Source organism: Abramis brama, assembly GCF_963993115.1.
Source record: "Abramis brama genome assembly, chromosome: 5".
Classification (NCBI taxonomy): Eukaryota; Metazoa; Chordata; class Actinopteri; order Cypriniformes; family Leuciscidae; genus Abramis; species Abramis brama.
Genome location: NC_139967.1, coordinates 21,142,930 through 21,160,670, shown reverse-complemented (window position 1 = coordinate 21,160,670; position 17,741 = coordinate 21,142,930). Strand labels below are relative to the sequence as shown.

The following is a 17,741-nucleotide window of genomic DNA, read 5'->3' as shown; positions in this document are numbered from 1 at the left end:
CCTTCAATGCTTTATCCCACCAAAACAGACCTCTGATTGGTTGTTAATGATTTAGGGTGGACTGTCACCATAGTGATTAGGGTTCCAAACCCTCAGAGTAGGAAAGCTGTTGTTTACACTGACAATTTGACAAAAAAAGTTGTTGTTTTTTAACAATTTGTCAGCATGAAAATATCAATTGGAATTTGTGCTGGAACATGATGGGATTTATTATTGGGTGAGCAGAGGTATAACCAGACATGTTGTGTGTTCACATGTACACATGTGTGTTCCCTACCACAAAGCTCTATAAAAATAGAGTGTCTCTGGCATCCTTTTTATTGTATTTTGAAAGTAAAAAGTAAAATGTTCTTACTTTTTTTTTGTGTGTGTGGGGGGGGGGGGGGGGGGGGGGGGTTGCTTCAACAAACTCAAATTTAACTTGAGTCCTGTACCTAGTTAAATTCTTGGTGGGGCTTTTCTGCAGGCCTCTACACGCTCTCAGGACTACACGCCTGGAACATGGAGGAGAACTGACGTCCATTTGGAGAACCCAGAGTACCACACCAGATGGTACTTCAAGTACTTTCTGGGAAAAGGTGGGATTCCACTGACGCACACATACACGCACAGATTTACAAATGAACTTGTACTAAATATGCATATACTGTACATGCACACACATACAGTACATGTTGAGATTATATTCAACACATGGAGAGCATAAATGTGCCATTATTTTGAGAAATCCTGTTCTGTGAAATTTTGGAGTTTATGGGAAAGAAAAAGTTGAATTATGTAGGAAATAATTTAATTGGGTTGGGAATTGAGTTCTTATTCAGAACCAGTTGCATTTTATTTAAAATAGTGGAAACAAATACATTTTATTACATGTGGTACCATTAACAATTTTCGAATGTCTGCATTCTCGTGCTGAGGAAGACAAAGCACCAAATAATGGTATTTTATACTAGTGTTTTATATTTTATACTAAAATACCATGTTTTACACTCTGCCATACACTTCATCACTCTCTTCTTCTTTTCTCTGTTTTTCTTAATCTCCCTTCCTCACACACAAATACAAACACTGTTGTTCCCACACACATTCCCGGGGCAGATTCTGCATTTTGTCTCTTTAATTGATTTAAATCACTGCAAATAGCTTTCATTCAATGAGAGAGAGACTGAAAGAGAGAGGGAGAGAGACAGAATATTCTACAGAGGAAGGGTGGAGATGCAGAGACAGACCAGATCTTGTCTTCTAATTGGATTTCAGCCTCTTTTCATTTGTCTTCTGTCTGTAAACCTGGACTGTCTCAATCCAAAATATTCCCCTTAAACAGAAGGCTTCCATCCCTTCCTTTCTCTTTCCCTCTTATTCTGAGGCTCCAGGAATAGATCTAAATAAACAGGCGTCTTCACAGTCACGTCTCTGAGGACAGTTCACATGGCCACAGTGCTTTGGTGTGGCATATATCAGCATCATTGTGCAGGCAGCAGGTCAAGAAGCCTCAGGTTACAATATTCAGAAAAGAAAATAGAAAAATAGAAGTTAGATTCACTCGTTTTATTGATGCATTGATTAAAATCCAACTGGTTCATATGCATTGGTCTTAAAATATGTTAATTGTTAATCATTTGTTAAAATTATGTCACATTTCTGAAGCGCAAAATATAAAATGCATGAGCCAACTCAAATATAATGACACACAATAGAAGATTCGAAAAGACAAGGTAGTGAACAAATCTAGTTAACATTTATAATTAATATTCAGTTGAAATGTTGTAAGGATATGTAACAGAACAATGTGTTAGATATATATAGCTCCTGCCTGTAGTTGGTTAATACCAGCAGTAAGGTTCTACAATGTTGTACGTTGACGTTGTACGTAGTCATGTCATAATCACTATCCCAATGTGTAGTGAACCAGGGTCCTTACCAGTGGCCGGATTCGTGTACACGATTTACTGATTCACATGCTAGGGAGCTGATTGAGACTGTTTTCATTGTCTGTTTTACCCGAGTTCTAGTCATTCATTTGTTGTCATTGTTTCTAATTCGTCCACACCTGTTCCCTGTTCTGTTAATCATCATTCTCTGTGTATTTAAGCCTTCTGTCTTCCTCAGTTCATTGTCTTGTGTTAATGTTTATTGATTGTTGTATTTGAATTCTCTTCATGTTTAATAAAAGTAGTATATCTTCATTCATTTTGCATCACATAACATCATACAAGCGATCTATGCCACAGCAAGAATGCATTAAATTGATCATAAGTGTCAGTAAAAAAATTCTAATGAACTCTCTATTCATCAAAGAATTCAAAAAAAAAAAAGTTTCTTGAGCAGCAAATCAGCATATTAGAATGATTTCATGATTCATGTGACACTGAAGACTGGAGCAATGGCTGCTGGAAATTTTGCTTTGCCATCACAGGAATAAATTACATTTCTTTTTTAAACTTTTTTGTCTCTGTAGTTCACCAGAACTATGTGGGGACGGATGCGGAGAAGAACCCCTTCTTCCTGTCTGTGGTTCTGTCAGACCAGAACAACCAGAGGGTCCCACAGTACCGAGCCATCCTCTGGCGCAAGACGGTGAGTCATGTGTGCGTCACTTTTGCTCTGAGCAGTGACTCACATAACATTGACCTCTTCGTAAAAGTGACTACACTGTTTTGTTCTGTTGTCTCAAAGGCCAGTATGTGAAGACTAAATGCCTAAAAACCCTGAATGCACAGTGACACGGTATTAAATGTCACCTTCCTATGAACAACAAGGTCTCGGTTATAAAACCTTGTGTCGTAACCTCCAGCATTACTGGCTTGCTCTCTTGTTATGCCACGTCACATTTCGCTTTAGATTTGCATGATTTGTGAAATGTGTCCATCTCTTTCAGGGTACTCTAAAAATCAGCCTTCCATACAGTCCGACAAAAACACTATCAGTCAAATCTATATTAAGGTAAGTCTGTCTGTAATGCACCCTATTCGCACATGCGAAGATTTAATTTGAGCGAAATAAATTAAAACGCATTAATTTTACCCTCTTGACCCTTTCACCCACCAGTGCCATGAATGTGGATCGTTTCGAAAAGGGCCCGAGGGAGATCCTTAACCCAGAGATTCAGAAGGTGCCCACCCACACCTGTCAATCAACATTGCATGTCCTCTGCTCTGTTAATTACTGTCTATTTTTGCTCTGGTTTGTTGTTCTGCTTCATAATCACTTTAGGATACAAACGCAGACGCTGTCTGAGCCGCTATTGCTCCAGAGAGCTTGGCTTTTGTGGAAATGAGTGCCGCTAATCAAAGGCTATTGTCAGTGGCATTCAGATATTTGAATGCATGAACATGCTCTCTGTAATGTTTGTGTAACTCACACTATTAGTGCTCCTAACTGGTGTTTAGAAATTTAACCTTGATGGAAACTGATTGTTTTATTGTACTGGGATATAATGCTATTTATTTATTGTTGGCAGGACTTACTGGTGCTGGAGGAACAAGAGGTTTGTACTGTCAAATGTGTGTATGTGTTTGATTTAAGTATGCAATGCAAATAAATGACCTTCTTAGTGGTTTCAAAAATTAATTTCTTAGTGAATTCCCCCTGAATGCTCCTCACATGTGTTTGTATGTTCTTACAGGGCAGCGTAAATTTTAAATTTGGTGTTCTTTATGCCAAAGATGGACAGTTGACAGATGATGAAATGTTCAGCAACGGTGAGCACAGAACCTATAACATACTTATAATACTAAATATACCTGTCTAATAATAATAACCAATAACCAAATAAAATAATATTCTGTTTCACTTAGAAATACATCATATTACGGAACTACAATGCAATTAATTACAATTCACACTGATTTTAAAATATCTGTGAACAGAAAAAGGTGGCTCACACTTGATGTCTGTTAAATTTATTATTTCTTTACAATCAAGTTGATTTTCTATGTTTTTGTACTTTTTTTCAGAAACAGGAAGTGAGACCTTTGACAAATTTCTGAATCTCCTTGGCGACACAATCTGTCTGCAGGGCTGGGCAGGGTATCGAGGAGGACTGGACACTAAAAGTAGGACAAATACACATTCATATGTTTACAAATCAACAGAGGGATTTTTTCCCTTTTAACTGTATTTTACTAATTCGTTCTCTCTCTGTTTAGATGACACTACAGGAATGAATTCCATCTACACAGTCTATCAGGGTCATGAGCTCATGTTCCATGTTTCCACCATGTTACCTTATTCTAAAGAGAACAAACAACAGGTAAGTTGTAGAACACATAAGCTATATGTGACCATGGACCACAAAACCAGTCACATGGGTAAAAAATGTTTAATTGAGATGTATACATCATATGAAAGGTGAATAAATAAGCTTTCCATTGATGTATGATTTGTTAGGATAGGACAATATTTGGCCAAGATGCAACTATTAGAAAATCTGGAATCTGAGGGTGCAAAAAAATCTAACCATTGAGAAAATCTCCTTTAGAGTTGTCCATTTATTGTGCTGCATTCACTCACAAAAATAAACTTTTTATATATTTACGGTAGGAATTTTACAAAATATCTTCATGGAACATGATCTTTACTTAATGTCCTAATGATTTTTGGCATAAAAGAAAAATCGATCATTTTGACCCATACAATGTATTGTTGGCTATTGCCGCAAATATACCTGTGCGACATGTGACTGGTTTTGTGATCCAGGGTCACATATTGGCATATTGGTTACTGGCCGATATTGGTGGTTTATTCTAATGTACACTGCTTTTCAAAAGTTTGGGGTCTGTACATATTTTTTTATGTTTTTGAAAGAAGTCTCGTATGCTCACCAAAGCTACATTTATGTGACACAGAATACAGTAATAACATTATAATTGTGAAATATTACAATTTAAAATTACTTTTTTAAATGTAATGTAATTCTGTCTAAGTCCATGTAAACTTACTTTTGATCAATTTAATGTGTCTTTGTTGAATTCAAGTATTCATTTATTTTATTTTTTAATCGTACTGACCCCAAACTTTTGAACGGTAGTGTACATTGGTCAGTATTGAATACTGTAACAGCCAATACTGAATGTTTAACTGTTCATGCTCATTACCTGTACCATTAATGGTACCATTTTTAGTTTTTGATTACCTTTGTCATCATTTAAAGTTTACTTAAAGTTAACCTTTAAAAACACAAATACTTTAATTAAAAACACTGTCAAATGAAACCTTAGCATGTCTCAGAATACCAATTTTTCATACTGTACATTCTAATGTTGTGATGCCTAAATTGCAGCATTTAAAATTAGTAATTTTACATTTTAGTGTTTTATTTTTAATTTATTTAGACAAAATAGTATAAAAGTTTATTATCAGCCATAACATGAAAATAATTATGAGATAATCGTATTATCAGTATCATTATCAGCCCATCCCCCGGGATTCATTTTCTAAAACCAGTCCTCTCTGAATAGGACTGTAGAAAGACATTCTGGTTCCAAACACCACCGAAAAAACAACAACACATCCATGTAAAACTACAAATAGAATGAGATACAAATAGACAAAGACAAATAGGGAGCAGATCAAATACACAGAGAAGGGGAAATGAAAGAGAAATTTGAATGATAGAAAGAAGGGAGCTGTGTGTTCAGGCAGAAAGGAGCCAGTCTGTAGCTCAGTAGGTGGTGAGGGGAAAACAGGCTATATTTAACATCCAAAAGCGCTGGACATCACAGCGGTCAGTCTCTCCCTCTGTTGCTTTCCCCCTTTCCCCCCTCAGCTCCATATCCTGATTACATCAAGCGTCAATCACTTCACTCTCTCTCACTTCATATCCCTCTCTACTCTTGATCATATCATCACACAGTAATCCATTTTCTCTCCCTCACGCTCCCCTTCCGTTTCTCACTATTTCTCTTTCTATGGAAGTAAATTAATGACAAATGTCATTAAATGCATTAATCCTGCTTGCATTTTTATGGGCTGAAAATCAACATGGTATTGTATATCATATTAAAATGGACCGAAAATATCCTGTTGAATATTATAGGTTGTATTTTTAAACAGAATGAATATTTTGGAAGGGAAATCTGAAAGGTGAATATGGATTATTGAAATTGTATCAATGAAAACGTGTGTGAAATGTTTTGAATTGAAATATTCACAGCTTAAATATACAACCATGTTGAATTTCAGCCCATAAAAATGCAAGCCCTAAAAATACAATGCATTAAAATGCAAGCAGGGTTAATGCAATGCAGATTTTTTCAAGCAGTGCAATTCAACAAGCTTTTTTGTTTCAAAAACATTTGTCATTATTTTACTTCCATATCTTTCACTCTTATCAGATCATCTGATTGAGTACAAGTAGAGCTCTTGTGCACTGGAGTGCCTGTGGAAGCATTCACAATAGCAGGATTTTCAAAGTATTTGTGTCGGTTCAAGGTCTTGGCACTCCACAGCCGAGAGCCTCTTCAGCCCTCCATGTCAATAACCACCTTTACCAATGCTGAGCCACTCATGAGAAGAGCAGAAAAGCTCATACACGCTAAAAGTCTCTTGCTGACCCTAAAAGCATGCAGACACACCGAACAGGTGAAAGACTTGACTGGAAGGAATCAAGTACTGTTCACAAGGGAGAGTGTTTTTTCTTGAAGTGAAAACTGTTCTTTACACAAAAATGAAAATTTTGTCATCATTTTCCTCATGTCATTCTAAACTGAATTACTTTCTTTCTCCTGTGGAACATGAAGAACAATATTAAAGAAGCATAGCTATTTTCCATCAAGGACAGTTCATAGGGACTGCATGAAATATATAATCACTATGAACTGTTGTATTGAGAAGTTTCTTTCTTTAAAAAAATATTCTACTGTGTTCTAAAGGAGGAATTAACAACATATGGGTTTGGAAAAACATGAAGGTAAGCGAATAAAGACCTGATTAAAAAATTTCGGTGAACTATCCCTAACCATGCTTGACCCGTCAAACCGCTGGAAACATGTAGGAGTCAGTCATGAAAGCCTGTTGGTATTGTTCAAGTGTTATGCGTGTCACTGGAAGGATGTTCTGTGCGACGGGGAGGGGATGTGGCAGAGAATCATAATTAAGCTCTCAGTGGAAATGAATCTGTCACTGTAATAAGTAAATACTCATTCCTGTCACAGCTCGTGGTCAAGCGCATGTATCTATGTCTGGATGCGTGTGTTTCTGTGTGTGTGTGTGTGTGTGTGTGTGTGTGAGAGAGAGAGAAAATGAGATAGATACTGGCGGAGAGGGTAAGGTGAAAAAGAGCCATGTAGTAATTGAGCTTTAAGAGGTGTGTGTGTGTGTGTGTGTGGGCGCGCGCGCTCTTGAGACAAGAGATAAAAGCTCCTTTTCAAGCATAATGGTCCAGACTCATTAACAAGCACAATTATGCTTCCTGGCTAACAGGCGTGAGGTGTCAGAGGGCGTTAGGAATGTCCAAACATGCACACACAGACCAAACTCTCAACATACACACACCTAGGAATGTACAGTGATTTATTTATTTTTAATTTAATACTGTAGAGAAAAAAGTTTATGCTTTTTGAAATGTGCTTCATGCATGTATGATTATAGCTTTAATTATTTTGCTCTGTGCAGGTAGAGAGGAAGAGACACATAGGGAACGACATCGTGACCATCGTGTTTCAGGAGGGAGATGACGCCTCTCCGTCCTTTAAACCCTCTATGATTCGCTCCCATTTCACACGTATCCTTCATCCTCAAACTGAGTGAAACTGCTGAAATGAGTCACTAAGTGGCAGTGGTTAGGCTTTTTATGGGTGACTTGTTTTTATAGGGGGGAAAAATGTCTAAATTAGTTTAGATTTTTGTGTACATTAGTAGTTATGCATGTGGAGCTATTGTATGGATGATTTCCTTTACGTATCCCACAGATATTTTTGCCTTAGTTAGATATAATAGCCAGAATGATAGTTACAGGTATGTGTGTGTTTGGAGGTTTTACTTTTTGTTGAGTTATTTAATATTATATTTATTACATTTTATTTGAATAATATATTAAATACTATTATATTGTATATACACTACCATTCAAAAGTTTCTTTTCTTTTCTTTTCTTTTCTTCAAAAAGAAATTCATACTTTTATTCAGCAAGATTGAAGTGACATAAAATACTTTTATATTATTACAAACATTTATATTTCAAATAAATGCTGTTCTTTTGGACTTTCCGTTCATCATAGCACCCTGAAAATTTTTTTAGCATGGTTTTCACAAAAATATTAGCAAAATATTTTCAACATTTATAATAAGAAGAAATGTTTCTTGAGCACCAAATCAGCAAATTAGAATGTTTTGTGAAGGATCTTTTTTATTTATTTATTTATTTATTTATTTTTACTGATTTTACTGTATTTTTTAATCACAATTACTGATTGAATTTATTTAATTACTGCTTTTTCAAAAACATTTTTCAAATCTTTCTGACCCCAAATGGTAGTGTATATTTGTATCTTTATATATTTGTATCATTTTATGTTGCAGGTTGAAGATTTTCTCAGAGGAGAGTGTGCCGCTATTTGGCCCACCCCTCCCTTCCCCTCCAGTGTTCACAGACCACCAGGAGTTCAGGGACTTTCTACTCGTTAAATGTTAGTAAACTCACCAGTACATAGAGTCATTTTACAGACAGCATGAAAACAGTTGTTTTCATAGTCATTCACCAAAATGTAACAACTTGCCTCTGAAACAACACTTTTCTGCTGATGTTACCAAAAAATACAAGCAATATCAAAGCCTATTAATACTGATTGAAATCCCCTCTCCAGAACCGAATGAAATCCCATTCTACTAAATGGGTTTCCTACTGAATGTCCTATTTCAGTAAAAAATAGATTATATTGCAGAATTTAAATTAATTCCAAATGCAATTTCATGGCATTTCAGTACACAGACCTCCTGTTAGAATACACACCTGTGTTTTTCTGTTGCCAGCTTTTATGATTTGATTTGGCTCATGAACTCCGTAAAGCAGATGCTTTCATTAAACAGACCTTGTAAAATGTGTCATGCTGTTTCCTAAGGGTTATTCTGTTGCATAACACTATTACCTTTATCCTTCTGTCTCCTGTAGTAATAAATGGAGAAAAAGCCACTCTCGAGACCCCCACTTTTGCTCAGAAACGTCAGCGTACGCTGGACATGCTGATCAGATCCCTGTACCAGGATCTCATGCCTGACATGCACAAGGTATGGTCACATAATCTAGAACAGTGTAACAGTGTTCTCAACCAAGGGGCCAAGGGCATATTATGGGGCTTCAAGATGATTTGAAATTATTTAAGATAAGCCAAAACAACTAAAAATCCAAATATTTCTTTTTTTACAGAACCAGGGCTATCAATGTCTTGAAAACCCTGGATATACTGTATGAGGAAGCCTAATTTAAAAGTGTAATGTGTCATTTTCAGACATAATAAAATTATGTAAAGTAAAAAAAAACATCATGAGCATTTTTATAATGAATACACATTTTTCTAGTTATGTTAAGTTCTAAAATATTTTATCGACCTGAAATTGTGAATAAAATATATTTAAAAATCCTTGTGAATGAAAAAAATGGAAAAGTCATGGGGATATTTTTGTGGACAATGAGGGGCCTTGGAGTCAAAAAGGTTGAGAACCACTGATCTAGCACAATACTTTTCTGTATTGCTCTACGTTTACCCTCAAGCTATTACCTCACTTCTGTTTTCTGCCATGTATACGTTTCTTCTCACAATTCTCTTCATAAATACAACTCTTTCAAACCACTTAGCTGTCAAATGTACTTTCATTCTGTTGCAGCAACCTGTCAGCTGGTCCTAGAGCTGGATACTGTCTTTATATTGTTGTCTATTCCTGTTTCTATTCCTTATTACAAGGGTTAGAAATATCAGGAACCGGTTGTGCAGAGAAATTTGCAGTTTTTATATTTTAATGAGAAAAAAAAGACCTGCAGCAAAACAATACGAAGACAATTAAATCTTCTTGTTGTGTTGTGTTGGAATCAGAATGTGAATCGTCATTATTTCCTTATGATTTCGAACCCAGTGTACAGTATTACGACTGATAAGGTACAGTGGTGTAAGAATTGTTAGCCTCTGCTTTGCTCTGTCTTTCTGGCTGTTTCTGGGTCAGTCTCTCAGACCCATATTCATCTCTACCACTCCCGTAGGTTCCCTTCTCTCCGCAGAACATGCTAAACCGACGCTCATTCAGTGATGTACTGCCAGAGTCGCCCAAATCGGCCCGTAAAAAAGAGGAGGCACGTCAGGCTGAGTTTGTACGGGTGGGACAGGTATGATGTGTACATCTATGCAAATATGGCATTCCACATAGGAATGAAAGAGAATGTTACAATACGAGGAGTGTTATTAATAAATATAATATTCTGTCCAGGCCTTGAAGCTGAAAACTATAGTTAAAGGGGATGCGCCCACCAGTCTAGTCACTACTGGCCTTTGCAGGAAAGAGGTGAGGGGCAAGAGGAAAAAGCGAGGGATGCTGTTATTTTGCATACGGTTCATCTCTAACAGTGTGTTCCTATGTTTTCTGCAGCCATGGGAGTCACAGTCATTCTGCAGCAGCTTCCCATATGAAATAGTCTGTGGAGACTCATGGGGACAGTCATTACTGGTCGCCACAGATTCAGCAGGGGTCATGCTGCTGGAGGGTGAGAATGCTTTTTCATGAGAAACAACACAGCTGGACAGAGTAGCGGTTTTCTTAATAATAACTTTCACCAGCTTCTACATGGATAGATCTACAGTACATGGATCATATCAGTGGACATAAACACTGAGCTGAATTGAGTTCCATACTCAAGGGACAGTTAAGGAAAAAAAAAAGAAAATTCAGAATTTTTTTTATAAATTATGTATTCCGTTGAACACAAAAGGAAATGTTGATGCTGCTTTTTACATAGAATAATAGGGAACAGCAAGCAGGGGCTGCCAAATAATTTGTGCTCCAGCTTTCATATAAGTGATGCCAAATGTCATTGGTCGCAAGATGCAATCAATTTAAATGTAAATTCAAATTGGACAAAGATTTCAGGGCTGTAGTAAAGGGGAAACCAAGTAAAATCAGAAACCAAGGAAACCAAAACTAAACAGAGCAGGGAAACAGGAACTAAGGGAAACAAAACAGAACATCAAAATAAGAGTCGGTCACCGAGACCGTACTCCCCCCTACAGGAAGGCGCGGTCGTGCCGTAACAGACAGGTATAGTGTGGAGGATTGGAGCGGGCTTTGGAGGAGGGCGCAGAGCTGCTGATGGACAGGGATGAGATGGAGTCAGTGGAGAGAAACACCATGGTGGAGCTTTGGAGGTGGAACCAGGGTGCCTGAGGAGCAGAGAGGCCGACGGACCAGGGCGACGTCCACAGCCCGGAAGCCCAAGGTGGAGCTGCTGCCTCGCAGGAACGAGGCGGAGACAGGGGCTCAGCAGACCGGGGCGTCGAAGGAGGAAAGCCCAGTGGAGCCGAAGGGGTGGAGGGTCGAGGCGCAGCAGAGTCCGTGGCGGAGGCAGAGCGACGACTTACTGAGGCTGAGACATAGGGACAAGGAGGAGTCTTAGGGCTGACGGACCATGGCGGAGATGAGAAAACAAGTTCGAGGTGGAGATGGGGACTCAACCTCATGCCGAGCTGGTGGTTGGAAAGCACGAGATGGAGCCAAAGAGCCGCACTGAGTTAGTGGCAGGGGCAGAGCCGAGGAGCAGGTGGAGCAGTTGGGACCAGGAAGTTGGCTGGGAACATCAGAGGAGGAAGGACCCGGGACGAAACCAGAAAATTTCTAGGAATCACAGGAGTAAACAAAGGCAGCGTAACAGCTTGTATAAATAAGCACAAGACAATACCGGATAAGGAACAGAACCAAAATCATGACTTCAAAACTAAGGAGATAAAAATGAACTCAATATGACACAGCTGATAAGTAACCATATAAACAAACAAAGACATAATCAGAAACTACGGAAACAGAAACTAAACAGAGCAGAGAAATAGGAACTAGTTCATAACCGTGACAAGGGGAGCATTTTCTGTAAATAATAATTTGAATTTCCTTATGTTCCTCACATAGAGCTATCACATGGCTTTAGAATACTGGAAGAAAATAAAATACAGCCAAATGGACTAGTGTTCAATAATACATTAAGATGGTTCTTTTTAGTCATTTTTGGAGCCCCTGGTCATCATGTAATTTCAATGAAAATAAATATGAAATTAATATGCTAAACATATCCTTTTGTGGTCTATGGAAGAAAGAAAATCACACAAGGTTGGAACATGAGGGTGAAAATATTTTGACAGATTTATTTATTTTTAGGTGAACTATCTCTTTGAATAAAAGTGTGCATGTGAAACGTTTATAATATTTTTGGGTCTATTATATGTGGGAGCTACCACAATGAAATGTACACAACCATTTAAAAGGGGGTCGCTAAAAGTTTTGTAAGGCTGCATTTATTTGATCAAACATACAGTAAAAACAGTAATATTAAAAGTAAATTACAATTTAAAATGTTAAAATAGCAAAGTTAATTTATTTCTGTAATGGAAAAGTTGATTACTCCAGTCTTCTGTGCCACATGATCCTTCAGAACTCATTCTAATAGGCTGATTTGGTCCTCAAGAAACATTTATTATTGTCAATATTAAAAAGAGTTGTACTGCTTACTGAAACTGTGATAGTTTTTTCAAGATACTTTTATGAAAGTTCAAAAGAAAAACATTTATTTAAAATAGAAATATATTTTGTAGCATTATAAAGGTTTTGATCAATTTAATGTGTTATTGTCGAATAAAATTATTCATTTCTTTTTAAAAAAATCTTACTAACCCCAAAACTTTGAACAGTAGTGTTTGTATGGTGCAGATGGCACTTTCATTTAACTTGCTGAATCTGATCAAATCTGTCTTCCCTTTTAGCCTCAGATCCACTGTTCTCCAATGCAGGTATGTATAGCATGCCCACAACACTACAGTGGATATAAATGCTTATAAATATTACAAAGTATTTATACATGTTCCCAGTACATTTTTGCAGTGACAGTTAACAAATGTGTCTGTTAATCAAAGCAAGAGAATCTCATTTGGGGGATTGAGTTTCCATGCAAACCACAAACTAATCTTTATTTGCATGCTGGTCTAGATTCACCAACCCTGCCTCCGGTGCAGGTATTTGACAAGACCTTGACAGTCAAACAATTGCACGTTCTTGAACCTCAGGACCTCCTCATTGCAAGAGCAGATAAGGGTAAGATATGTTTGTTTTTATATTTATACGAGCAATAAATATGGCACAGTTCTTATGTGGGTAAAAAAATGGCATGGAACAATCTGCCAAAAAAGAGTGTAAGAAAAAAAGAGACCAAAGCAAAGTGGTAAAGGAATCTCTTGGTCCTTTGCTCTAATGAGCATCTTTATCCAGCTGGGAATAGCACAAAATACGGTAGTATTCAAACACACACACACACACACACACACATAAGGGCATTACCTTTGGTTCGCATTGTCTAGACTTATAGCTCATTATAAAAAGAACCAAGAGTAGAGATGCATGTAATTTAGTCTCAACCATCATCTTCTGTACTGATCATTAGCTCAAGACGGTGTACAGCAAGCTCTCACACTTATTGGGAAGCACATCTTCTGCAGAGGGAAAATAATGAATCCGTTATCAACTCCGTCACCAAGCAACTTTCATTCACTATGACAGGCATTTGAAATCCAAACATGTTGCATTAGCTGAGACGTCATTCAGTTTGATGAGACGGGTCTCTCATTTGTTGCCAGGCTATTATCATATATTAATGGTACTGAAAGCTTCATTTGTAGAATTCACTAAACAGCTGAAGTAGTCAAGCTCATTTGAATAACTGTACCAGGAATGTATAAGAGTGCTTGAAATTTGGTTTAATTTCAATTACTTGATGTCCAATTTAAACTCTTTTGCAGGGAAAGACGCTCGACTGTATGTTTACAGACTGAGTACTCTCAAACGAGGGATAGAGGAGCGGCAGCTTGTCCGCACCAAGTATGACAGTCGGGAGAACAAGCTTGAGAAAACCAAAGGTACAAAAGACTTGTCTATATAGTATATGTAAGCAATAAGGTACAAGATCTTGATCCTCTAGAGGCCATGCTGTATTGTGAATAAATCATGGCTGAAGTGCGTTGTTAGGCACGACGCAACGCTTTACTAAATAGTTCCTCCCAGTGACAGTAAAAGGCAAGAGAATGTTTTTAGGTGTAACATGCCTCATCTTGTGGAGCTCAAATAAAAACAGAGAATTGGAACTGTTCTCATCCACTGTGTCATTTTTTTTTAACACCATATATGATATTTTCTCACACACATATCTGCTTATCTCTCAGCATGAGAAAACATCTGTTTTCCGCATTTTAGTTTAGTTCCGACCGATCTGCAGCACAGCGTGAGTTTGCAAGTGTCATTGCAGTGTAAATTGATGGACATTCGGTACCATACCTGAAACAGAGAACTATTAAATACAGTAATATTCAAGTATAATGTTTAAATATATATGTTCAATATTTGCTCAGTTGTAAGGCTGTGTGCGCAATACAAAGTGACATAACAAATAGCATCACTGCTACCATATCTTGGACACTGTTTTTGTGGCATGAAGTTTTAATAATTAGCTATGATTTCCAAGGTTGTCAAAATCAGGAATACACATTGCATACATTTGAAATGAACCGAATTGTGTTTCCTCAGGTTGCCATCTCTACTCCATAAACACACATCATGGGGTAGAGCTTAGAGTCGTTGCGGCGATAAGAAACAAGCTTCTTCTGATCACCAGGAAACAGTCACGCCTCGATTGCCTCAGCTCTATCGCTACAGTCACAGGGGCTACTGACTCACCTGTGGAAGAGTTCCAATACATACGGGTAGGACACGGATTTTCATCATAAGTTAACTGGATTTTGCTGTCATTTGTAGCTCATAGGGAATATTCTCACAGACATTTTGCTACTTTTAAGCTCTCAACATTTCCGTTGTTTGATGTCGCTTGTCTTAGGAGATCTGCTTATGTGACTCCCCGGTGGTCATGGCTCTGGTTGACGGTCCAACAGGAGAGAATGACCACATGATCTGTGTGGCCTACAGACATCAGTTTGACCTGATCAATGAGAGCACAGGAGATGCCTACAGACTACACCATGTAGACTCCAACCGGGTGAGAATATCAACATACATTATCATTCAAAAGTTTGGGTTCAGTAAGATTTTAGAAGAAATTAATAGTTTTATTCAGCCAAGAATGCATGAATCAAAAGTGACAGTAAAGATTTATACTGTTACAAAATAAATGTTCACATTCATATAGAGCATACAATATAACACAATCCAAATATCCTTACCTATATCAGTTTTGTACACCACTGTATTATACAGTAAGTTGAACTACTTTCAGTTTTTAATTGATAACAGTAGTGTCTATTATTGACATGGACACTTTACTTTTTTCCAGGTGAACTTTGTTGCTGCCATAGATGTGTATGAAGATGGAGAGTCTGGACTTCTTCTTTGCTATAACAGTTAGTGTCAATTTAAATGTCAGTGATTGTATCTGTGTAGTCAGATCCTCTAATGCTATATTTCTCTTCTAACAGATATTTGCGTATATAAGAAGGTGTGTCCGTTTAACGGAGCCACACCCATGATTCAGCCCAACTCTTCAGACTTCCATTTCAGCTGGAACCAAATGCCCAATGCTATTGGTCAGTACCTTTAGGACATGCATTTCAGCGAGTGTTTAAATATTCTTTATTATTACTACTTTATCTTCATTTCAACACTCCTTTTGCATTTGCTTTAGAGAAAATAATTGATATATCGCCCTATTATGTCACTTCCTGTGTCACAGTGTGTGCGTTCCCATATATCCTCGCATTCACCACCGACTCCATAGAGATCCGGCTAGTTGTTAATGGCAACCTAGTATATACAGCTGTCGTTCCAGAATTGCAACTGACTGCGTCCAGAGTAAGTGTTCAATCCATAAGGCTTTAATTTTTTGTAAGAATTTTTAAAAATGACTCATGCTCACCAAGGCTGCATTTATTTGATCAAAAATACAGTGAATTTTATTTATTAATATTATATAATAATATTATTTAAAATAACTGTTTTCCGTTTGAATATATTTTAAAATGTAATTCATTCCTGTGATGGCAAGTTTATTATTATCAATGTGGAGAACAGTTATTCTGCTCAATATTTTGTGGAAACTAATATTTTCAGGATTTCAGGATGTCCTATCTTTTATATAATGCCAAAATCTCTGTCAGTCACGTCTCTCACTGTTTAATCTCGTTATTTCTTCCTCTCTTTTTTCTGCAGTCTGATATCTATTTCATCTCGTCAGCACCTATAAACTCTGCCTCTAACTGTAGCTCCAGAGACACTAGTTCCCAGAGTTCCCCTCAGACTCCCACCGGCTATGAGATGCCCGTCTTCCCTTCACCGCTTGGAGATGGTACGCTTCTGCTCATGACAGAACATGTACACAATTTACCTTAGCAATTTTCTTAAACTGAATTCCCATGCTATTGAACTTAGGTATTTGTGTTTAGGATTTGAGAGAGTGTGATACTGGGCAAATTCAGTGTATGATATGTTGCTTTTTGTTTTTGCTATTATAGGGTAGCGAGTTACGCGCATGCGAGTCGTCTAACTGTCTTTTTGAATTGTCTTACGGTGCTTTTGTATTTTAATCTGTGCGTGGGTTGGGTTGATATATTGCTCTTTTCCATCCCTGGTCCAGATTGTATTCGGATACCCTACGGCACCAAGCTATCCCTCTACATGTCTAAAGACTCTGAAGGTACTGCAGGCACTTCTGTTGCCTACATTTCCCATGATGCCTCACTAATGCACGTTACCATGGAGACTCACCCTGTCTATTATTCAATTAACAAACGCATGCAGACGCATGCATGTTGAGTGAAATGTGCAGCTGACATAATGTGTCCCTTCTTTCTTGCAGTTTCACAGAAAGAATAACAAAGACATATAGAGAAATGGTGGCATGAGGAGTCTTTGGGGGGAAATACTGAAGTGAATGAGATAGAGAAAGATGGCAGAGGAAATCAATAGACAGAAAGAGACAGATACATAGAGACTTTAGGGAAATGGGACACATTTGCTGCAGCATGAGTTACAGATCGCAGTGTCACCATGGATACTTTTGTCAGAGCCCCTCTCCTCTTCATGCACACACACACACAGTCTGGACGGCCCTCCAGAGCTTAGCACTTCTGTCTACATGCGCGGCCTGAAGAGGGCCGTCAAGGGGCTGTGACAAAATACACATCCTGGTGTTTTGAAACATCCAGCCAATTGTCTGTGGCTGCCATTTTTGCACCATGGGAAATAGACTGATCTCAACATGTTCACATTAATAGTTATAACCTACATATTTTGGTAACATTCATATTAAGGTTCAATTTGTTAACACTAGTTCATGCATTTGGTATGATGAACTAAAAATGCATTTATTAATCTGTTCATTTCTATTTAAACATTTAAAAAAAATGCCATGTTGTATAAATCAACAATAATGTATTATAAACAAACATGAATTAACAATACTATATTTTTAAATGAACATTATTCTGGATTAATGTTCATTGTTAGTGCTTTGTACCCAATGCATTAGCTAATTTTAGTGAATTTAACTCTAAAGCGTT

At 37.5% G+C, this 17,741-nt stretch overlaps 1 protein-coding gene across 6 annotated transcripts in view; it reads left to right on the top strand.

Moving 5' to 3' along the window:
• Positions 1-17,741, top strand: part of garnl3 (GTPase activating Rap/RanGAP domain like 3) — a 66,500-nt gene that overhangs the window by 42,308 nt on the left and 6,451 nt on the right. For 3 of the 6 annotated variants that reach the window (XM_084113221.1, XM_084113225.1, XM_084113223.1), the window contains exons 4-28: positions 467-578; positions 2,459-2,577; positions 2,879-2,943; positions 3,049-3,112; positions 3,461-3,487; positions 3,626-3,701; positions 3,957-4,055; positions 4,149-4,252; positions 7,615-7,723; positions 7,911-7,956; positions 8,521-8,627; positions 9,110-9,225; positions 10,193-10,315; positions 10,417-10,491; positions 10,576-10,690; positions 12,951-12,977; positions 13,174-13,278; positions 13,980-14,096; positions 14,761-14,936; positions 15,068-15,226; positions 15,521-15,587; positions 15,663-15,770; positions 15,917-16,035; positions 16,393-16,528; positions 16,817-16,876. In XM_084113221.1, the coding sequence (XP_083969347.1) occupies positions 467-578; positions 2,459-2,577; positions 2,879-2,943; positions 3,049-3,112; positions 3,461-3,487; positions 3,626-3,701; positions 3,957-4,055; positions 4,149-4,252; positions 7,615-7,723; positions 7,911-7,956; positions 8,521-8,627; positions 9,110-9,225; positions 10,193-10,315; positions 10,417-10,491; positions 10,576-10,690; positions 12,951-12,977; positions 13,174-13,278; positions 13,980-14,096; positions 14,761-14,936; positions 15,068-15,226; positions 15,521-15,587; positions 15,663-15,770; positions 15,917-16,035; positions 16,393-16,528; positions 16,817-16,876 (2,431 nt within the window). The remainder of the gene's footprint in view (positions 1-466; positions 579-2,458; positions 2,578-2,878; positions 2,944-3,048; positions 3,113-3,460; positions 3,488-3,625; positions 3,702-3,956; positions 4,056-4,148; positions 4,253-7,614; positions 7,724-7,910; positions 7,957-8,520; positions 8,628-9,109; positions 9,226-10,192; positions 10,316-10,416; positions 10,492-10,575; positions 10,691-12,950; positions 12,978-13,173; positions 13,279-13,979; positions 14,097-14,760; positions 14,937-15,067; positions 15,227-15,520; positions 15,588-15,662; positions 15,771-15,916; positions 16,036-16,392; positions 16,529-16,816; positions 16,877-17,741) is intronic. The other 3 variants (XM_084113222.1, XM_084113226.1, XM_084113224.1) reach the window with 3 other exon arrangements.